Below are 17,449 nucleotides of genomic sequence, written 5' to 3' on the forward strand. Positions count from 1 at the left end.
ACTAAAATACATACAGTGCCATCTACTTAGTAATTCTGATTTTGAATCACTCTGTAAAACATAGAAATAAGAAAAAAACCCCATACTTTTAATACACATCTGAGTTTATACTGGAGAACCTATTTTTAAAAGTCCCTCAAGTTGATGTGAAAATTGCCTTTTTAATAATGAACAGAGAATGTGCGTATATTTCTTTACCAGCAGTTGGATACTACTATGCATCCTGGAGCAAAATAGCCAGCATACTCCCCGTAAAAGTTCACTTTCACTAATTTTTCCCTGATGAGATCTTCACCTTTTTCTTTGTCTTGGATAAATTCCAAAATAAAAAATAGCCATGATTGCAAATTCAGTCATCAATGCCATCCATTAACTTCATTTTCCATAATCTGAGAGTTTAGTAGTTCCACAACACCCGGAAGTGCTGATATTGTAGGGTTGATTCTAAATTGAGAAAGGTGGGCTGAAACTGGTTTGGATTTTCAGCGAAACTTCCTTCATACAAACCACACCTCGAATTGCAATAAACATGTTACAAGCCAAAGCCAGAATGCAGCTGCCCACAGAATTTTTACACGCCTCTGATCTGCATGTAGTCACGTTGCATTAAAATAAGGGAATGGATTGCGCTGTTTGGGGATGGACAGGCTAATGTCTAAAAAAGCTACATTATAATCTTGGATTTATCAATTGCTTTCGATTATAAGCCCTCATTCTCTTCCAGGAAGAAAAGAAACAAAAAGAGGAAAAACGAGACACCCCCCCCAAAAAAACCGTTTTACAAAACAGCTGTTGGCGTTACATCGTCTTAGTACTGTATGTAACAACCTCGTTCATAGAGAACTGGCCATGTAGGCATCTCACAACCATAGACTTGAAACCTTGGAAATGGTAGACTTGCTTATGCAATTACGAATAAACTCCACACTCCTCACGGTGCAGCCTAGAACAAGATGAGGCGTTTTCGTTATTTTGTTGAACGAAAGCACATTGCAAAGGGCCCCGAGTCCCGCCCGATCTTTGGCGAAGCCGCTCTCCGCCGCTGGCGACGGCAGCTCCCACTTTCGCCTGAGGGAGAGCGCGCGAGCGAACCCGCCGCCGACTTCTACATTGTAACTTCGTGGGCGTGAACGAGAAGGCGTCTTCCGTTTTCCGGTCGCGCGCAGCCGCAAAGGCGGGTTGCCTCTCGCGCAGGATGCCAGAGCGAGTCGTCGCCCGGCCGGGGATTTAGCGGCGGGGCGGAAGAGCGTGTCTGTCGCCGCTGCCCGGCCGGAGGAAGGGAGGCTCCGGCGCCAGTGCCCCGTTCGCTCCCGCTCGTCCCCGCCGCGCTGCCGACCGACGCAAGGGGCCGCGTGGCGCCGGGTTGAAGGGAAAGAGACCGGAGCGACTCCCGGGCCAGGCATGCGGCGGCGGTGATTGAATGAGTCTCTCCTCTCCCACCGCCACCTCCGCGCCGCTCTGGGCCTCGTCGAAGCCCCGTTCCCAGCCGGCGTCTTCACCCGCTGCCCCCCGCGCTGCCCTTGCTGGCCCCGGATGAGCGCGGCCGGGCCGGATCGACCCCAGGCCGCCGGGATTTGGGGTCTGCCGGCCTGGCGGGAGCCGCTGTGATGCCGGCTTCCCCGCGTGGGGCCAGGCTGCCTTCCTGAGGACGGGGAGCCGCTCCCGGGCGTGAGCCAGCGCTGTCATCTCCGCGGCTGCTGTCCCTCCCGCCTTCCCGGCGCGATGACAACCCCGGCTCTGCTGCCTCTTTCTGGGCGCCGGATCCCGCCTCGCAACTTGGGTCCGTCCTCCTCCTTCCCTCACCACAGGGCTACCTTGAGACTGTCCGAGAAGTTCATCCTGCTGCTGATTCTCAGTGCCTTCATCACATTGTGTTTTGGGGCATTCTTCTTTTTGCCGGACTCCTCGAAACACAAACGGTTCGACCTGGGCTTGGAAGATGTCTTGATTCCTCACGTGGATACCAGCGACGGTGGGAAAAACGCAGGTGGCTTCTTGATCCATGGGCAGGGCCACGACCAGCACAGGCACAGGTAACTGTTGCCCTCAGTGTGAGATATGCAGTATATTTCTTTCTGGGGAAATAAATGTCTGTGTGTAGTGAAATGTAGTGTTTTCCTGAAGAATCATGGTGTGCTGCTGGGTTTCTGTCTTGGCCAGAAGGTTGCCTAGGGTTGTCCAGAAGGAGCAGCCCTTGGTTTGTTGTCATAGACTTGATGTTTGAAATACCGCAGTTTTATCCCATTTTCCCACCTCTAACAGTGACTCTTCTCTTTCAAGGTAAGTCACAATTTTGGCATTCTACAGACTGGACACTACTAATCAAGGGCTGCAATACAGGAAAAGCCCACAAAAGAGAAGACAGGTGTCTTCTTTTCTGGGACACGTCTGAAAGTTTGGGAGTGTAAAAGCTTTAGATAGTGGTACAGTAGTCTGTTGCCCTTGCTGATTTGACACGAGGACCCAAGTAGAAAATGATACAGTATCAGTGAACTCTTGCTATATCTGGAGTGTAATTGGGTTTTTGAACAAAGAGTTGAGTCAACCCTGAAATAAATAATACTTAAAGGCATCAACTTGTGTGGCCACAATTTATAAATATTTATCCTGCCTTTCATATAGATTCAAAGCCAGTTATTAGCAGGCTTGTAACATATTAAGAATCTTAGCAAATGGAATTAGGAAGTTTTAAAGCTTCTTTGCAGTGCTCAAAGTGGATGCAGCAGGATGAAAGACTAGCAAAACCAAAACAGCAATATTACCAATGTGATAATAAGATCTGAACTTAGTTTGATTGTTTATGTATACTTTTATCAGTTTCTCTTTTTAAAGATGTATGAAACAGTGGTAAGAATGAAAGATAATTAATTCAGCTTATTTCAGGAAAAAAGGTAAGAGAGCAGGCATAATTGGGAGATTGTGTTTATGTAGTTCAGTTACTTGTTTAATACAAATTAGAACAACATTTGAAAAGAATCATATTCAGTTTTATTCAACATTAAAAGAGCACCTTAATTTTACAAATCTAACTTTAGATAACAAAGAATATTATATGTAAAGCACCTGAACTCTCCAAAAATGAATACATTTTATTTATTTGCATCCTGCTTTTTTGTCTAAGAGTTCATGGAAGCATATGTAGTGTTCCCTCCTCAATTTTTCCAACAACAACAATAACCCTGTGAGGTAGTTTGGGCTGACAGAAAGTGACTTGGCCAAAGTGAACTCCCAAGACTGAGAATGGATTTGAATCTGGGTCTTTCTGGTCTCTGTCCAGCACCTTTACAATTGCATTACATTGGCTCCATTGGAACTCTTAATAGTAAAAGAGCTGGTTGAGACTCTTAGCAACAGAATGGGGAGAAAGATGATGGGCAGCGATTCTCTCTTTCTCTGCCTCCCTCCACCCATTCTGCTCTGAAGAGATGAGGAACAGTTTGGAAGTGGAGGGAAAATGACCATGAAACACCTCCTCCCAATTCCACTGTCAGAAGTCTGGAGGAACAGCAGTTGGATGCAACCTTAGTTTTCAAAGATTTGAATATATAGGCACACTACGTTATAATGTAATAGTTTTATGTTCATAGGAAAAAAAGTGTTGGAAAATGTTTTATCTCATGTTCATAGAGTGTTCTTGTTTACTTTCCTGTTTTCATTTAATTTAACAAAGCAAAATAATGTGGAAATTTTATATATATTTATTATATATATATATATATATTTATTATATATATATATATATTTATTATATATATATATATATATATATATATAATAAATATAATAATAAATTAAAATTCTTGAGTGGAAGTAAAGGCCAAGTGGTCCCAGTGGTGGTAGGAGCACTCAGAGCTGTGACTCCTAAGCTGGGAGAGTGGCTCCAGCAGATCCCAGGAACAACATCAGAGCTCTCTGTCCAGAAGAGTGCAGCGCTAGGAACAGCTAAGATACTGTGCAGAACCCTCAAACTTCCAGGCCTCTGGTAGAAGACTCGAGATTGAGGAAGACACATGCCACCCAAAGGGGTGAGAGGGGATTTTTTAAAAGAAAAATTATTAAGAATTTTGATTATAATAGTAAAATCTAATACAAACTAAACTTAGAATAGAGAGGAGTAAAAAGTGCAAGGAAAAAGAAAGAAAAAAGAAGAAAGAGAAAAGTAAGAATATAATAAAATATATATATAAAGAAGTGACTTCCAGCCTTCATCACAAGTATAAACAAATTTTATAACTCTTCACCCTCTCTAAAATTACAAACTTTTATCTCTTCAACCCATATCCCATCTCTTATCTATAAACAAATCCATAAAACATCACCTTTTCACTCCTGGTGTCAGCAGAAAGTCCACAAAGGGTAGCCAGAAGTAACAACATATTTTAACCTTGATCAAATAAACCAACTTTATATTCCTTCCTTATACTTCTAACAGTCTAAATCTTCAGTTCATTCAAATGTTGCAAGATTTAATTTCTCTTCATTTCTTCTTTGTCCCATCGCAGAGTTCTGCAAGGCTTTAACAAGCCTGTTTTGTAAATCCAGTAGGAAAAAATTATCCAGGTCACTCTCTTGGTTTGTCATTTGTATTTCCCTTTTAAATTTTAAAACCTCAGCCAGTTTCTTTTGTAGATCCAGTGAAACATCCTTTTCTAAGTAATTCTCTTGGCCTGTCAGTTATAAATCCACTTTCAATACCATCTCTATCTTGTCAGATAAAATTTGTTCTGCCTCTGACATTACTTCAATAACATCTTTTGGACATAAACTATCCATAGAAGCAGACATCATTACTGATATTGTTGATATTGGCTACTATTTTCTGATTTCATTCTTCAAAAGTCTCCTTCAGTATTTTTATTATCATAATGTTTTGCACCATCTTGCAGGCCTGTATATCTTTACCTAAAATCTTTAGTCCCCTCTAGTGTCCAGTTTTTGAAATCATGAAATTATTTGTCTATGTTATGTCTTGTAAAAACCAAAACAGGATCAATTTCCCATGAGAAGCTGTTTGTACTTTATAATTAATTCCAAAATCTTATTGTAAAAGTTTCAATATTCCAATTTTATCTGGACCCTTAATCTGTTTATAACTTTCTAAGATCAAAACCTTATTTAGCTTTTTGCTGTTTATTTCAGATTCTTTAAATTCTAAATCTTATAATTGAAATTTCCTTTCATTCAGGATTAAAGGCAGACTCATCTGGCATTTTCAAACCTGTCATTCCAAAGCTCTCTAATGGCTTAGAAGTAGTTAATGAGCAATTTCCGAAAGTGATTAGAAAGTAAGGTTTGCAAACTCAGTGTCCTTTAAAAGTCTCTGCCACGGTTGCGAGCAAGACGGCTAACTCTGTCATCTCCTGGTGCTCAAACCTGTGGAAAATTGCTGTCTTGCAGTCTCCTTGTGGGCAGCAACTATCCAGAGCACATGTGGGTGATCTCTTACCCTCTCTTTATCTGGAGGGGTTGCAAGGTACCTGCCTACTCACCACTTCATTGGTCTTTGTAGCAGTTGTCTGCTCCGCTTTCACAGAGCTGTCTTCAGTTCACCGTACCTCCCTCAGAAGTCCGAAAATCATGTGGGAGTTTGTTCAACATAACAGAGTTCAGTCTAATATTTTGGGCAAACATTGTGTATGCACTTTTCGGTCCTTACGCTGCTTCTTACTCCTTTCTTTATGTCTCTGATTACCTTCCGGGGGGATAATATTGACTGGAATTGGTTGTCAGATATTGGCTTATGTTAGCCATATTTTCTAAAGCAGAGGTAGACATTCTTTTTGTACTGCAGACTTCTCACTTTCAAAACCCTTTTCTTGGCCATTGAGTGGCACATGGGGGTTGGCAGTAATTCAGTAGACTTTGCTGGGGATTGCCCACCTCTTCTCTAAAACTGTATAATTTATATTTTATACAAAAGAAGTCTTTAAAAGGATTAACTGGAGGTCTATTCTGAATATTAATTTTTACATTACTGTTCTCTGATGTATTCATAAAATGTGAAATATATAATTTATTATTTTAATTTTTCTCTAAGAATTTTTTGATAAATGTATTTTAAACAGGAACTAATTTTTTTTCAAAAAGACACCTTTAAATATTGAATTTTGTGAGTTTTCATAAAATCATTTTTCAGTATGGATTATGAAACTTTTTCTCATAATGTCTAGAGACCTACACTGAAATTTTAAGTCAGATTTTACAGGGAGCCAAGATTAATTTAGGATCCTAAGAATGGGAATTTATGATAAATGATTTGAGAAATCCCAGCAGTTACCACTTTGCTCTTAATATGAGTAAAATTTCATACATTTAACAAAACAAACTAATAGAATTGTTAGTACATCCATAAACTGAAAAAAAAATAAGAAATTAGTATAGATCTTTATTCAAATGTCAGATGGAATCTACTTTACCTCAGTTGTAAATACTACCACTTTCAATTCTTCCTAGTTACCTACTTCTTAAGGCTACAACATACAGTCTGGGTATAATTTTATTAAATAATTTGCTGCTTACTCTTGAGTACAAATGGATACCAAACATTTTAAAAAAAGGCGCTTGGGTCATGTGAATCATAGCTATATATAGGAAGGGCAGCAATAGCCCAACTTACTTCACAGGGTTGTTCTTGTGGAGGAGGGAGCACTATATATAATTGAGCTCCTAAAGTGAAAAGTGAGGTATAAACCAAATAAATATTACAGTGATGATATGTCATCACTCAAATGCCATAATTTATATACTTGGATTGGATGGGATGCAAATATGTAATGGCAAGCTAGATGATGTTGTCACACACATGCTGTCATTTTGGCTTCGTTATGGTTTGCTACATATGCCACTTTCTCAAATATAATATTTAGTTTTAATTAAAATCACATGTAATTTTATAAAGTAGCTAAGACTGCTAATCTGAAGTAGAAACCTCTTCAACTGAAAAGGATAATTATCTAGCATATATAAGATTTCTCATTACACTTTTTGCTTTTATGTTTAAGCTGGTCATTTGGAGTACTGTAAAAGTACTTTTCTCTAGTAAAGCTGAATCAGTATCAAGCTCTCTCCTCCACTCTTACATTTAAGGATGCTCCAGTTAATGGCATAGATAAGATAAGCAGTACTGTATTAAAATTTAAAAGCCTCTCTGGGCTTAGGCAATATGTTTTTATTACTTGCCAGAGCAGAGCAAATCTGTTGCTTTAATTACCTTTGCAGTCTGATTTGTTGAAGCCTGAAACTGTGAAGTTGTTTTCTGATTCTATTTTTTCTTGAATCTGATAACCATATTCAGACATACTAGGAAATGATGGTTAATAAATCCAAAAAAATCTTTGATTACTAAACCTAAGCAAAAGATGCTGAGTCCAGAGTACATGGGCACAAGATGCATATATATTTCAGCTTAATAAATCAAGATACGTTATGTCTAAATTGATTCTTTTAGAACTTCTATAGTTACTTTCTGATGAATGAGTACTTTGTAATGAGTTCATGTGCTACCCACTGAAGATGGAAGAGTACGGACCTGCATTTTTAGTTAATGAAGATTGCATACTTCCACCCCAACTTGATTTGCCCTCTGAGGATGAAAGCAAGATTTGGCTTGCAGAAATGTGACATTCTTCCCTATTTGTAATATTAAATTGATATACCTAACTTCTAGAGGTTTGTATGATTTTAGTATAAAATTATATGAAGTAATATAAAGAGCAGTATACTATGTACTAAGGCTGTGCACACTTTGAAAATTATTGATACTTTGGATCTCATGCAAGTGCAAACACCATTCTGCTATTCATTAAAGCAGACTAATCTTTTTCATGCTTCTGTCTGAGTCTGAAAAGAAGGTACTGCTTTTTTAAGAGTAGCATTAAAGTATTACCATACTTTTTCAAGTTCGTTTGGAAGCCTGAAAAAAGTTGGGTTATTTTAATGTAGATAGATATTATAGTAATTGGCAAACCAATGTAAAAGCGCATAGAATAGATGGTAGAGCAATAAGGTAATACATACTCTGACATCAGCTGATTAACCTTTGCCAAATTTTACAAACTATAAAGTAAAATTTTGGAACATTGAGGGAAATGGATGTATTTCTGTTGGAGAATAAGTAATTCAAATAAAACAAATCTGAATGCCCTGAGAATTTTGTTGTTATAGGGGTTAGGTTTAGGGCAACACATGTACCAAAAGTGGAATGATACTATTTTAATGAATACCAGAGAAGCTCTGCTTGCACTCACTGAAAATTTAAAGCACTCCTGAATCATTTTTTAAATGAACACAACTCTACTGTACGTTACAGTACTCGATAGCTCCAAAGGTACTTTTATAAAAATAAATTTGAACTGGATTCTAGAGGTAAAAGAAAACGCATCCTTCCTCAACTTACAGCATTCTAGATACTCTCTCTTCGTTGTGCTTGGTCAACTGGTTTGTAATAAGATTGCTTTTGATGGTGCACTAACTGCTAGGAACACAGGCTTGTTCTACTTCATGTTCATAATTTTCATTCTTATGGAATGGATTTTGCAGTGGCATTTGTTTGAACCAGAAAGTGCAGTGGTTAAAGTACTGTTATCATTTTCAGAAAGGGGAAATAAACAGGATCCAAATCTACTGGCAGTTGGTACTAAGGATAGAACAACAGAAGTTGCCAAGGGTAAAGCTTAATCTAGTTTGGTGTTAACTGCCAATTTGTTGAAAAGAATTGTCTGCTACTAAGCTAGTCTTAAGATGGCTGTTCAAATTCTTTTGCTTTTAAGAACAATAGTTGTAATGAGGCATGAGAAAAAAGTCAAAATTCATAGCTCTATCTTTATGCATGATTCATATTCCAGCCACAAAAATGTGCAACCTATTGAATTATCCAGAATTCTTAATAAATTATAATAAATAGGAGGTTTTCTAAGTAAAGTAGAATGCAGTCAGCACATTTCCCTCAATCAGCACATAGCTATAACAATTTTATAGACAGCATAGCAGAAAAGATGACAATCTTTACCTGGCCTTAAAGATTTTTGTACAGCCTTTAAGCTTACATTTTAAGCTCTTGATTGCAAAAGTTCTGTTTCCTAAATTTATAAAATCCAATGAACATTTTAAATGGTTTGATTTTCATATACAACGCACGAATGGAAATATTATTCCTTGATTTTTTAAAAAAGTAAGATGTTTGAAGTTAGGAAAAACAATGCTCGCTAACATAGCAAACTTAATCAGTATTTCAAGAAAAGACATGATGCTGAGTCAAAGTCTTTTTCACTGACTTCATCTGCAGTGAAAGGAAAACCTGATTCTAATCTTCAAGAATAGGTATATACCCCGTTTTCTTTGAGTTGTACTACAGTTTTTAAAAGGAAGAAACTGTCGATAGTTACAAACTAATACACTTTCTGATTACTATTATGAACATGACATTTTCAACGATTTTGCGCATTCAGTTTTGGTTTTAATACTGGAAAGTCTTTCACTGCATTTTTTAACATTTATATGATAATACAAGGATTTATCATGACAGTTTCCTTGACATAGTTACCTCCTTGAATACTTTGCTCAGGTGCTGACCAGAAAGCATCATAAGCTATGTCCAGAGATACTACAAAGCCCTGGTTATCACAAAAACAATTATAAGTCCACGTGTAGTGATCAGTGTACACTGTAGTTTTAGTCTCTATTTATAAAAGACAAACATGAACTGTTTGTTCTTGCTGAAGGTAAATTTATGCTATTTGTTTTAGCCCTGACATTCATATATTATCCCATAAAATAATCTTAATTGAGTCTGACAGACATGGATAGGAAAAGCTTAAATCTCATAGGGCCTCATATTTTGTAAAATTACTTTCTCTGTGTGGCTTTGGAAAAAAAAATATGCCAGTTGAAGGTAGTGGCTTGTAGGGAAATGTTGGAAGCCCCTGTTTACATTGCTTCCAATCAGGCTTGCTTCCCTTTATGTTTACACCATAAGATTGTTTTTAAAAGCCCAGAAAGGCAGTTACATATTATGTATTGAACATATTCAATAATTTTAATGTTTGGCTTCGTAGCTTTATAGGGGACTATTGATCCTAACTTCAGCTTCTTCAGTATCTCTTAATTCAGACATAATAACAAACTACAGTGTGACCCATTCTTTTCATAATAGCTTTCAACTTTTTTTCTTTTACTTTATATGTTAGCCCCAGTTTGTGTTAGACTTGGTGTCAAACAATAAGAAAATAAATTAGTTTCATTGTGTGTCTGTCCTCAAACATAACTCCTGTATCATTTATCAACTGTAGGTTAATTCTGAAAAAAAACTGATTTATGTTCATGATTCCATGAATTTTGGTAACAATTTCTTTTTTTTTTATCTGCGCTCAGTCATTACTGACTCTGCAGTGACTGCTTGGACGAGTCCTTGCAGTTTTCAAGGCAAGTGTTTCGGAAGTGGTTTGCCAGAGCCTCCTTCCTAGAGCAGAGCCCAGCTGGCGAGCGCAGGAGGTGGGGTTTCCGTTGCTTTGCGCCCTTTTCGGGCGAGCGTGGTTTCGCGCTTACCGGCAACTGGTCCCGACTCCTTTTTGCAAGGCGCCACCAGCATTTTTCCTCCCACCGGAGTGAGAGTCCCCATTTATCTACTCACGTGAGTTTTCGACCTGTTGGGTTGACAGGAACTGGGGAGGAAACAGGAGCTCACCCTGTTTAATTGGCAATTGTGCTTCTGGCTGTGAAATGTACACAACAAGGGACTTACAGTATTTGATTGTATGCTTGTTTGTTGAATATATATCCCATATTACCTCCAGAAGCTGAAAGTAGCTTGCAAAGCTCTTTCTTCTTCAGTTTTTCTCATAAGAACAAGAATGTCAATAGATTAGTCTGAGGTGAACTTTTTTGGGGAAAGTGGAATATAAACCAAATGTAATAAATGTAAAATCCTGTCTCTGTCTTTAATTTTGTTGTTCTTAAGTATGAAATTATGAGCTCTGAGACGTCACCCTTTTGTTTCTCTAGTCTCTCTCATGGGCTTATCTACTTTGGAAGTTCCCTTAGCCCTCTAGAATAGCTTTTGGATATGGGTGGGAAGGGGGCAGAGGAAGACTTTTTCTATTGGTGGATGCCATTGTGCTAGTAAAATACAGCTGGATAGTTTCCTTTATGTACAACGCTCCTTGAGTGATATTGCTTGTTATAATGAAAGTTGAGAACTTGGTTGTGAAAATTGCTTTTCATTATCCTATTCTTTAAATTATGCACGTACCTCAAGAGATGAATACTTACTGATTTGGAGAATGTCTCAAACTAAGTTGATAGCAATAATAGCAATGATGTTGACTCCAAAATTCTTAGTAAATAAGCATGCTTTAAATAATTGTTGCTGTGTTGATTTTGTTTGTATTAGGATTGTTAGCAGAATTGACAGTCCCTTAGAGTTCTTGTGCACAAAGGAGGAATTGTGCTACAGCAATGAATTTTAAAGACACCAAATATCTTATGAATTAAGCACAGTTACATTTAAACTACAACAAATGCTTTCCAGTGCTAGAGCATTAAACAGTTTTAATGCACAGGATTCCAAACATTACTTTGCTTCTTTGCCAGTAGCAGTAACTCCTTTTTCTCTCCCACACATTTAACACAAAGATCCCTTTTCTGCTGGTGGTACCTCCAGCCTAAGAGAGAAAAATCATCCTTTGGACATTCTTCTGTGCATAGTCCAGGGAAGAAAAAGGAAGTAATTTCTGTTTCATGGTATGAAGCAAAAACGGAATGGTATGTCTGCCCTCTATTTGTTTCTTAATTTTAAGTGCCAAAAGAAGTGAATTTCTCCTGTAGTGTCTTCTCCTATAGTACAATTGTTACTATGTTGGTCTCAGCCTGAGCAGACTGTCTGCCTCTGAAGCAAAGTGAAGTCTCAGGAGGGAAAATACAGTATGCAACTTTAGCGGATCTTCCAGGTTGAGTGAATAACATTAATTATTTCACCCCAACCTTACTAGAATCCTAATCTCTTCCCATTTGCAAACTAGAAATACATGAAGAGAAGAAGCACACAAGCAATGGTAAAAAGTTGTTTTTTTCAGTTTGAATGTTTCCTTGGAGAGTGTGTGTATATAATATTATGAGTGTCAAAGCCACTGTCCTGGATGAAACCCAGAGTGTCCACAGTAAGATGGCACCCAAAGATGAGCTGCTGAGAGAATGCCTGAGGCAGCAGCAGACATGGGAGGAAGTTCAAACGGGAAGTGCCATGGCAAGACAAGATCCTGCATGGGATGTACCATTGGCAGATAGCTGAGGTGGCTGACCTTGGGAAATCCTACCAGTGGCTGGAAAGGGCTGGACTAAAAGACAGCACTGAGGCACTGATCATAGCAGCACAAGAACAGGCACTAAGCACCAGAAATATAGAAGCAGAGGTCTACCACACTAGACAGGACCCAAGATGCAGACTCTATAGAGAGGTCTCAGAGACAGTCCAACACATAGTGGCATGGTGTAAGATGCAGGCAGGAACAGCATACACTAAATAGCACAACCAAGTAGCTGGCACTGTGTACAGGAACATCTGCACAGTGTATGGGCTAGAACCTCCCATGTCCAGATGGGAGATTCAACAGAAAGTTGTGGAGAATAATAGGGCTAAGATCCTGTGGGGCTTCCAGATCCAGATGGACAGGCAGGTACTGGCTGATCAACCAGACATCGTGGTAGTAGACAATGACCAGAAGACAGCAGTGGTGATAGATGTAGCGATGCCAAGTGACACAACATCAGGAAGAAGGAGTATGAGAGGCTGGAGAAGTACCAGGACCTGAAGGAGGAACTAGAGAGGATGTGGAAAGTAAATTAAAATTCTTGAGTGGAAGTAAAGGCCAAGTGGTCCCAGTGGTGGTAGGAGCACTCAGGGCTGTGACTCCTAAGCTGGGAGAGTGGCTCCAACAGAACCCAGGAACAACATCAGAGCTCTCTGTCCAGAAGAGTTCAGTACTACGAATAGCTAAGATACTGCACAGAACCCTCAAACTCTTTGGTAGAGGACCCAAGATTGAGGAAGACACATACCACCCATAGGGGTGAGAGGGGATTTTTTTTGTTTGTTAAATATATGTACAGATGGTTATTAATGTTGCTGATAGCTGAACAAACATTTTTTTCTACTTTGACTTCAGATACAGCTTTTAAAAGAGGAATCCTGCAAACATTTTTGGTGATAATGTAAGAAATAAAAGTCTGTACGCTTCAAGTAAATGTGTATGTAAGCTTCACATTTATTTAACTGTCTTTAAGGTTCTCTTTGCATGATATACATTCCTGATCTCCCCCGTTCTCTTTTGTTGGCCATAAAAAAGGTAGTATTTATTTATGACAATGTTTATATTACTCCAACTCAGTGTGGTCTCTTGGCAGTTTATAGTGTTAGAAAACCATAAAACAGTTAAACCTTTGAAAATTCATCATCCTTCTCTGGGTATCCAAGAATCCCAGCAATATTACAAGCTAAAAGCTCTGCAAAATAACTCTGTTTTCACTGCACTCCTAAACACCATCAGAGAGGGCGCCATTCCAATCTCCTGGGTGTGGGCTGTTCACAAGAAATGGAATATTCTCTCTTGGCCTTCTCACCTCACTTGAGGTATGAGGGGAGGAGGACACTTACCATCTGAACTCAGGATGCATTTACTGGATAGATTGGTTCTACTTGAAGGATTATAGAACTTGTAATTGTTCACTCAGTTTTTCTTGTCTAAGCACAACTACTTTGGTCTTTAATTTTCACTTCTCTTCTTTACATCATACAATCTAACATTCATAGCAAAATCATTTGGGTTCTCAGTCAGTATCACCATATCATCTGCATATAAAACTACACATATGTTCATGTCCCAACCAACACATGACATCCCTTATGCATTTATACATATTAAACAACCAAAGGAACATCACAAATCTTTATATTACTTCCTGATCAATGTTGCACCATTTGCTAAGAGTTTCATTCTTATGCAAACTTTAGTTCCCTCATTTACCATACCACTGTTGCCTCCTTTGGCAGTAATCTGGGTAAATGGTGATGGAGTCACAAGGTGACAGTTTTAAAGTTGTCTTGGAGCCACTGAACTTTGTGGAACTTTAGAATAAATATGTAGGATTAGTTTACTCTTTGTTAAGTGCACTGAAAGAAAATGTTTGGGGAAAAAAACTTTATAGGAAAGTAATATATGTATTACTCTTTTAATAATAACAAACATATTATTGGATTATACTGTACATCAAGAAAAAGTAATTTGTCCAAATTATAATGAATTAGTAGACCAGGTCCTCAGCCTTTTTGCCTGAGGGAATGTTTTAAAAATGCCATGGATTAGTCATAAAATAGCTGCTATATGGTTTGGGGTAAATATAAAAACTTGTTATTTGTTAACCTCAAGAGAAAAGGAAATGAGGATGGAAGGAGAAGAAAAATAGGGGGACAAGGAACAAATCAGATTGAGAAGGGGAAGAAAAAAGTGTGCATGGCTTTCAGAAGGGAAGCCTTTATTCTTTCCATCCATCCATCGATCCATCCATCCCTTTCAAAAAGTAAAAACTTAGGAGCAATATATTTCCTTTTCATTTTATCTATTCATTAGGATCTTTATGAAACAGTGTCTTTTTAGAAATGGAAAGTTTTCCACAAAAAAATATAAAAGGAAAATGTTTATTCAGATTGAGTGAACTCCTGATGACTAAATGGATACATCCATGCAGTTTTCTTGGCAACATTATAAATGTGGTTTGCTATTGCCTTTTCCAATATAGTTTTTGATTTTTCAGTCTAATACACAGACCTGGAATCCTCTGGTGGTGTTAGCCTTATAAGACTAAGATTTTCTTGGTCTGGGCTCAAGTCTCGTTTTTCTGATCATTGCCTTGGGAATTAATCTTCCCTCTGTCCTACAAGGCCATCCTCTGTTTTTACTACTGGTGGTCTCTCATCCAAGAATTAACTACATGTGGCCCTTTTTAGCTTTTGAGCCCAGGACAAGTTGACCAGATATTGTTACCTGCTGTTACGCCTTTGGCAAACAAGTTTCTTACCACGTTGTCTATAATCACATTTATTGAAAGAGAGTAAAGATTAGGTTACAGAAATCTCAAGAACTGGATGCTTTTCTTTATCGCCCAGTATACCTGTAAGATCATTAGGGTGAGAAGTTTTTAATTCTCTTGGTAAAAATTACTTGATAAACAGGGGAGAAAATTAGCCAACAGTTTTCCTGATAAGTGAGGAATATACAGATGTACTAAGCTAGTAATGTTTTGTAAACAATTACTGTATCTACTTTTTTAGATTCTGTGAACCCCATAACACATGTAGTGAACTTTCCCCCCCTCATTGTTATGGTGGTAAATGCATAATTATTGTATTTTTCCACTCTTATTGTGTCAGTGGATTGCTGTCCAGTAGCCTTGTTTACAAGTTTGCCCAATCCCAGCTAGGGAAAGACGGGCAGGAAGAGTAACTACATATTTCCTGATTAGTTTCCTGATAGTAATTACATATGCTTGAGTCTTGACTCTTCCCATGTTTGAAGCAGTGCCTGGGTGACATCTTGCTGTGTTATTTAGGATTCCTTCTGGCCTGCAAACTTCAGTGAAGTGAAGAGAAAGCTCTCTGACATGACCTCTGTCATGGGTTAGATCTCTGACTTTCCTGTCTCCTTTGGGTGGCTGGAGTAAATGTGATGAACTTGGTCAGTGAGGTAGTGCCTCTTTGAGGAAGGGGATGATGCCAGTGTCTTGAAGGAGGTGGTGGTGTATTCCCCTCTTCAAGTTGAACAGCACTCACTTTGTGTTCACCTTCCTTTTCGGGGAAGGTTGTTGAGAACAGTGGAGTGCCAGTTACAAAGGGCCGAAAAGGAAGCAGATTATTTAAACCTCTTTCATTTGGAAGTCATGCATAGTTATGGGATGGAAACAGTACTGGTCACTCTGTTAGATGACCTTTGGTGTGACTCAAACAGGGAGGGGAGTATATCCTTTCTGGTCCTATTAGATCCCTCAACTGCATTTGTTGCTATCAACTATGGTGTCCTTTCTGGATAATCTGTGAGGATAGAAAATCACAGGCACAGTGTTAACAATTCCTGAACAGACCATAGAAGAGGAGAGGTTGACCTGGTGGTGCTTTCTTGGGGCATGCTGCAGAGTGTGATTTTCTCCCCTCTCTTTAGTATCTCCATTAAACCATTGGGGGAGATCATCCATTTTGGGGTGAGGCATCATCAGTATGCTGATGATATTCAGGTTTACATCTTTGCCCTGAGCTGATCTGGAGATGTAGTCAGGTCTTGATTTCATATTTGGAAGATGTTGGTGCCTGGATGGGACAAAACAGCAAGATGGAGCTGCTGTTCAGAAAGCTTCCCTGCTGGCTCTGGTTGTAACTCTGAATAGAATGACATTCCCCCAAAGGAACAGATCCATAACTTGGAGATCCTTTTGGACACATAGCTACTGCTGGTTGACAGGAAGAGGCTGTGGCTAGGATGGGCTTTCCCAATTTCAGTTGCAGCCTTATCTGGAACAGAAAGCCTTGGCAAAAACAGCTTATCCTTATTACTTCATGGCTGCAATACTACAGTGCAAAGTACATGGGGCTACCTTTGAAGACCACTCAGAAACTACAGTTGGTACAACATACTACAATCTGCAAGTGAGAGTTGATGTAGACATATGACCTCTGTGTTGCATATGTTACACTGGTTATCATTAAGTTTCAAGGGTAGTTCAAAATGCTGGGTTTAACCTATAAGCTTGGCTCATAGCTACTTTCAGAATTGCTGTCTTCATGTAGAATCAACCCATCTGGTACATGCTCCCCAACAAGACATATATACTGCTTTTATTGAGGTTAACTGCCAGGGGTCAGTGTAGATTGCAGTGGTATACTAAATACATAAATAAATGTTGGAATGTTGCAGTGAAAAATTTCCATCCTGTAATGAGAGATGTTAAAATATAGCTGTAACACTCAATATACCATTGGGATGTTTCAGAAAAATAATGTCAACAAAAGCCATTGCTTTGGACTAGTAAAAATGTTATATAAATAAATGTATTATTACTTCAAGATAAAAAACTGAAGCTGATCAAATATGGAAAATTCATCTTTATAAAAAAGCTGCTGTCTGATTAATAAGCCATTTTAACATTGTTTAGAACTATACTCCTTAACAAGAATGTCAAAATTTAAACATAGGTTCTGATATAAAAAATATGTTACCTTCACCAAGAAGACCAAGTTTTGTTTCTCAAATATTCAGAGTGAGATTTCATGTCAATACATTTGAAATATCTCTACTTTGTATAGTCACTATATCTCCCAGCCAGTTTGAAGGAGAAGTCACTAAATCAGTTTGGGTGAGAAAGCTGTTCTTATAATCTTGAAAGTTAAAAGGCTATCTCATAATAAACTACA

The 17,449-nt window shown here is 38.5% G+C and overlaps 1 protein-coding gene across 1 annotated transcript in view; it reads left to right on the forward strand.

Moving 5' to 3' along the window:
- The first annotated feature begins 1,165 nt into the window (after nt 1-1,165).
- The window catches only part of MAN1A2 (mannosidase alpha class 1A member 2), a 61,534-nt gene continuing 45,250 nt past the window's right edge, over nt 1,166-17,449 (forward strand). Inside the window, exon 1 of the mRNA XM_007420399.3 lies at nt 1,166-2,033. Coding sequence (XP_007420461.1) covers nt 1,723-2,033 — 311 coding nt within the window. The 5' untranslated portion in view covers nt 1,166-1,722. The remainder of the gene's footprint in view (nt 2,034-17,449) is intronic.

Source organism: Python bivittatus, unplaced genomic scaffold (assembly GCF_059951505.1).
Source record: "Python bivittatus isolate LINGU-HERP-01145 unplaced genomic scaffold, Pbiv_v1 ctg000270_np1212, whole genome shotgun sequence".
Lineage (NCBI taxonomy): Eukaryota > Metazoa > Chordata > Lepidosauria > Squamata > Pythonidae > Python > Python bivittatus.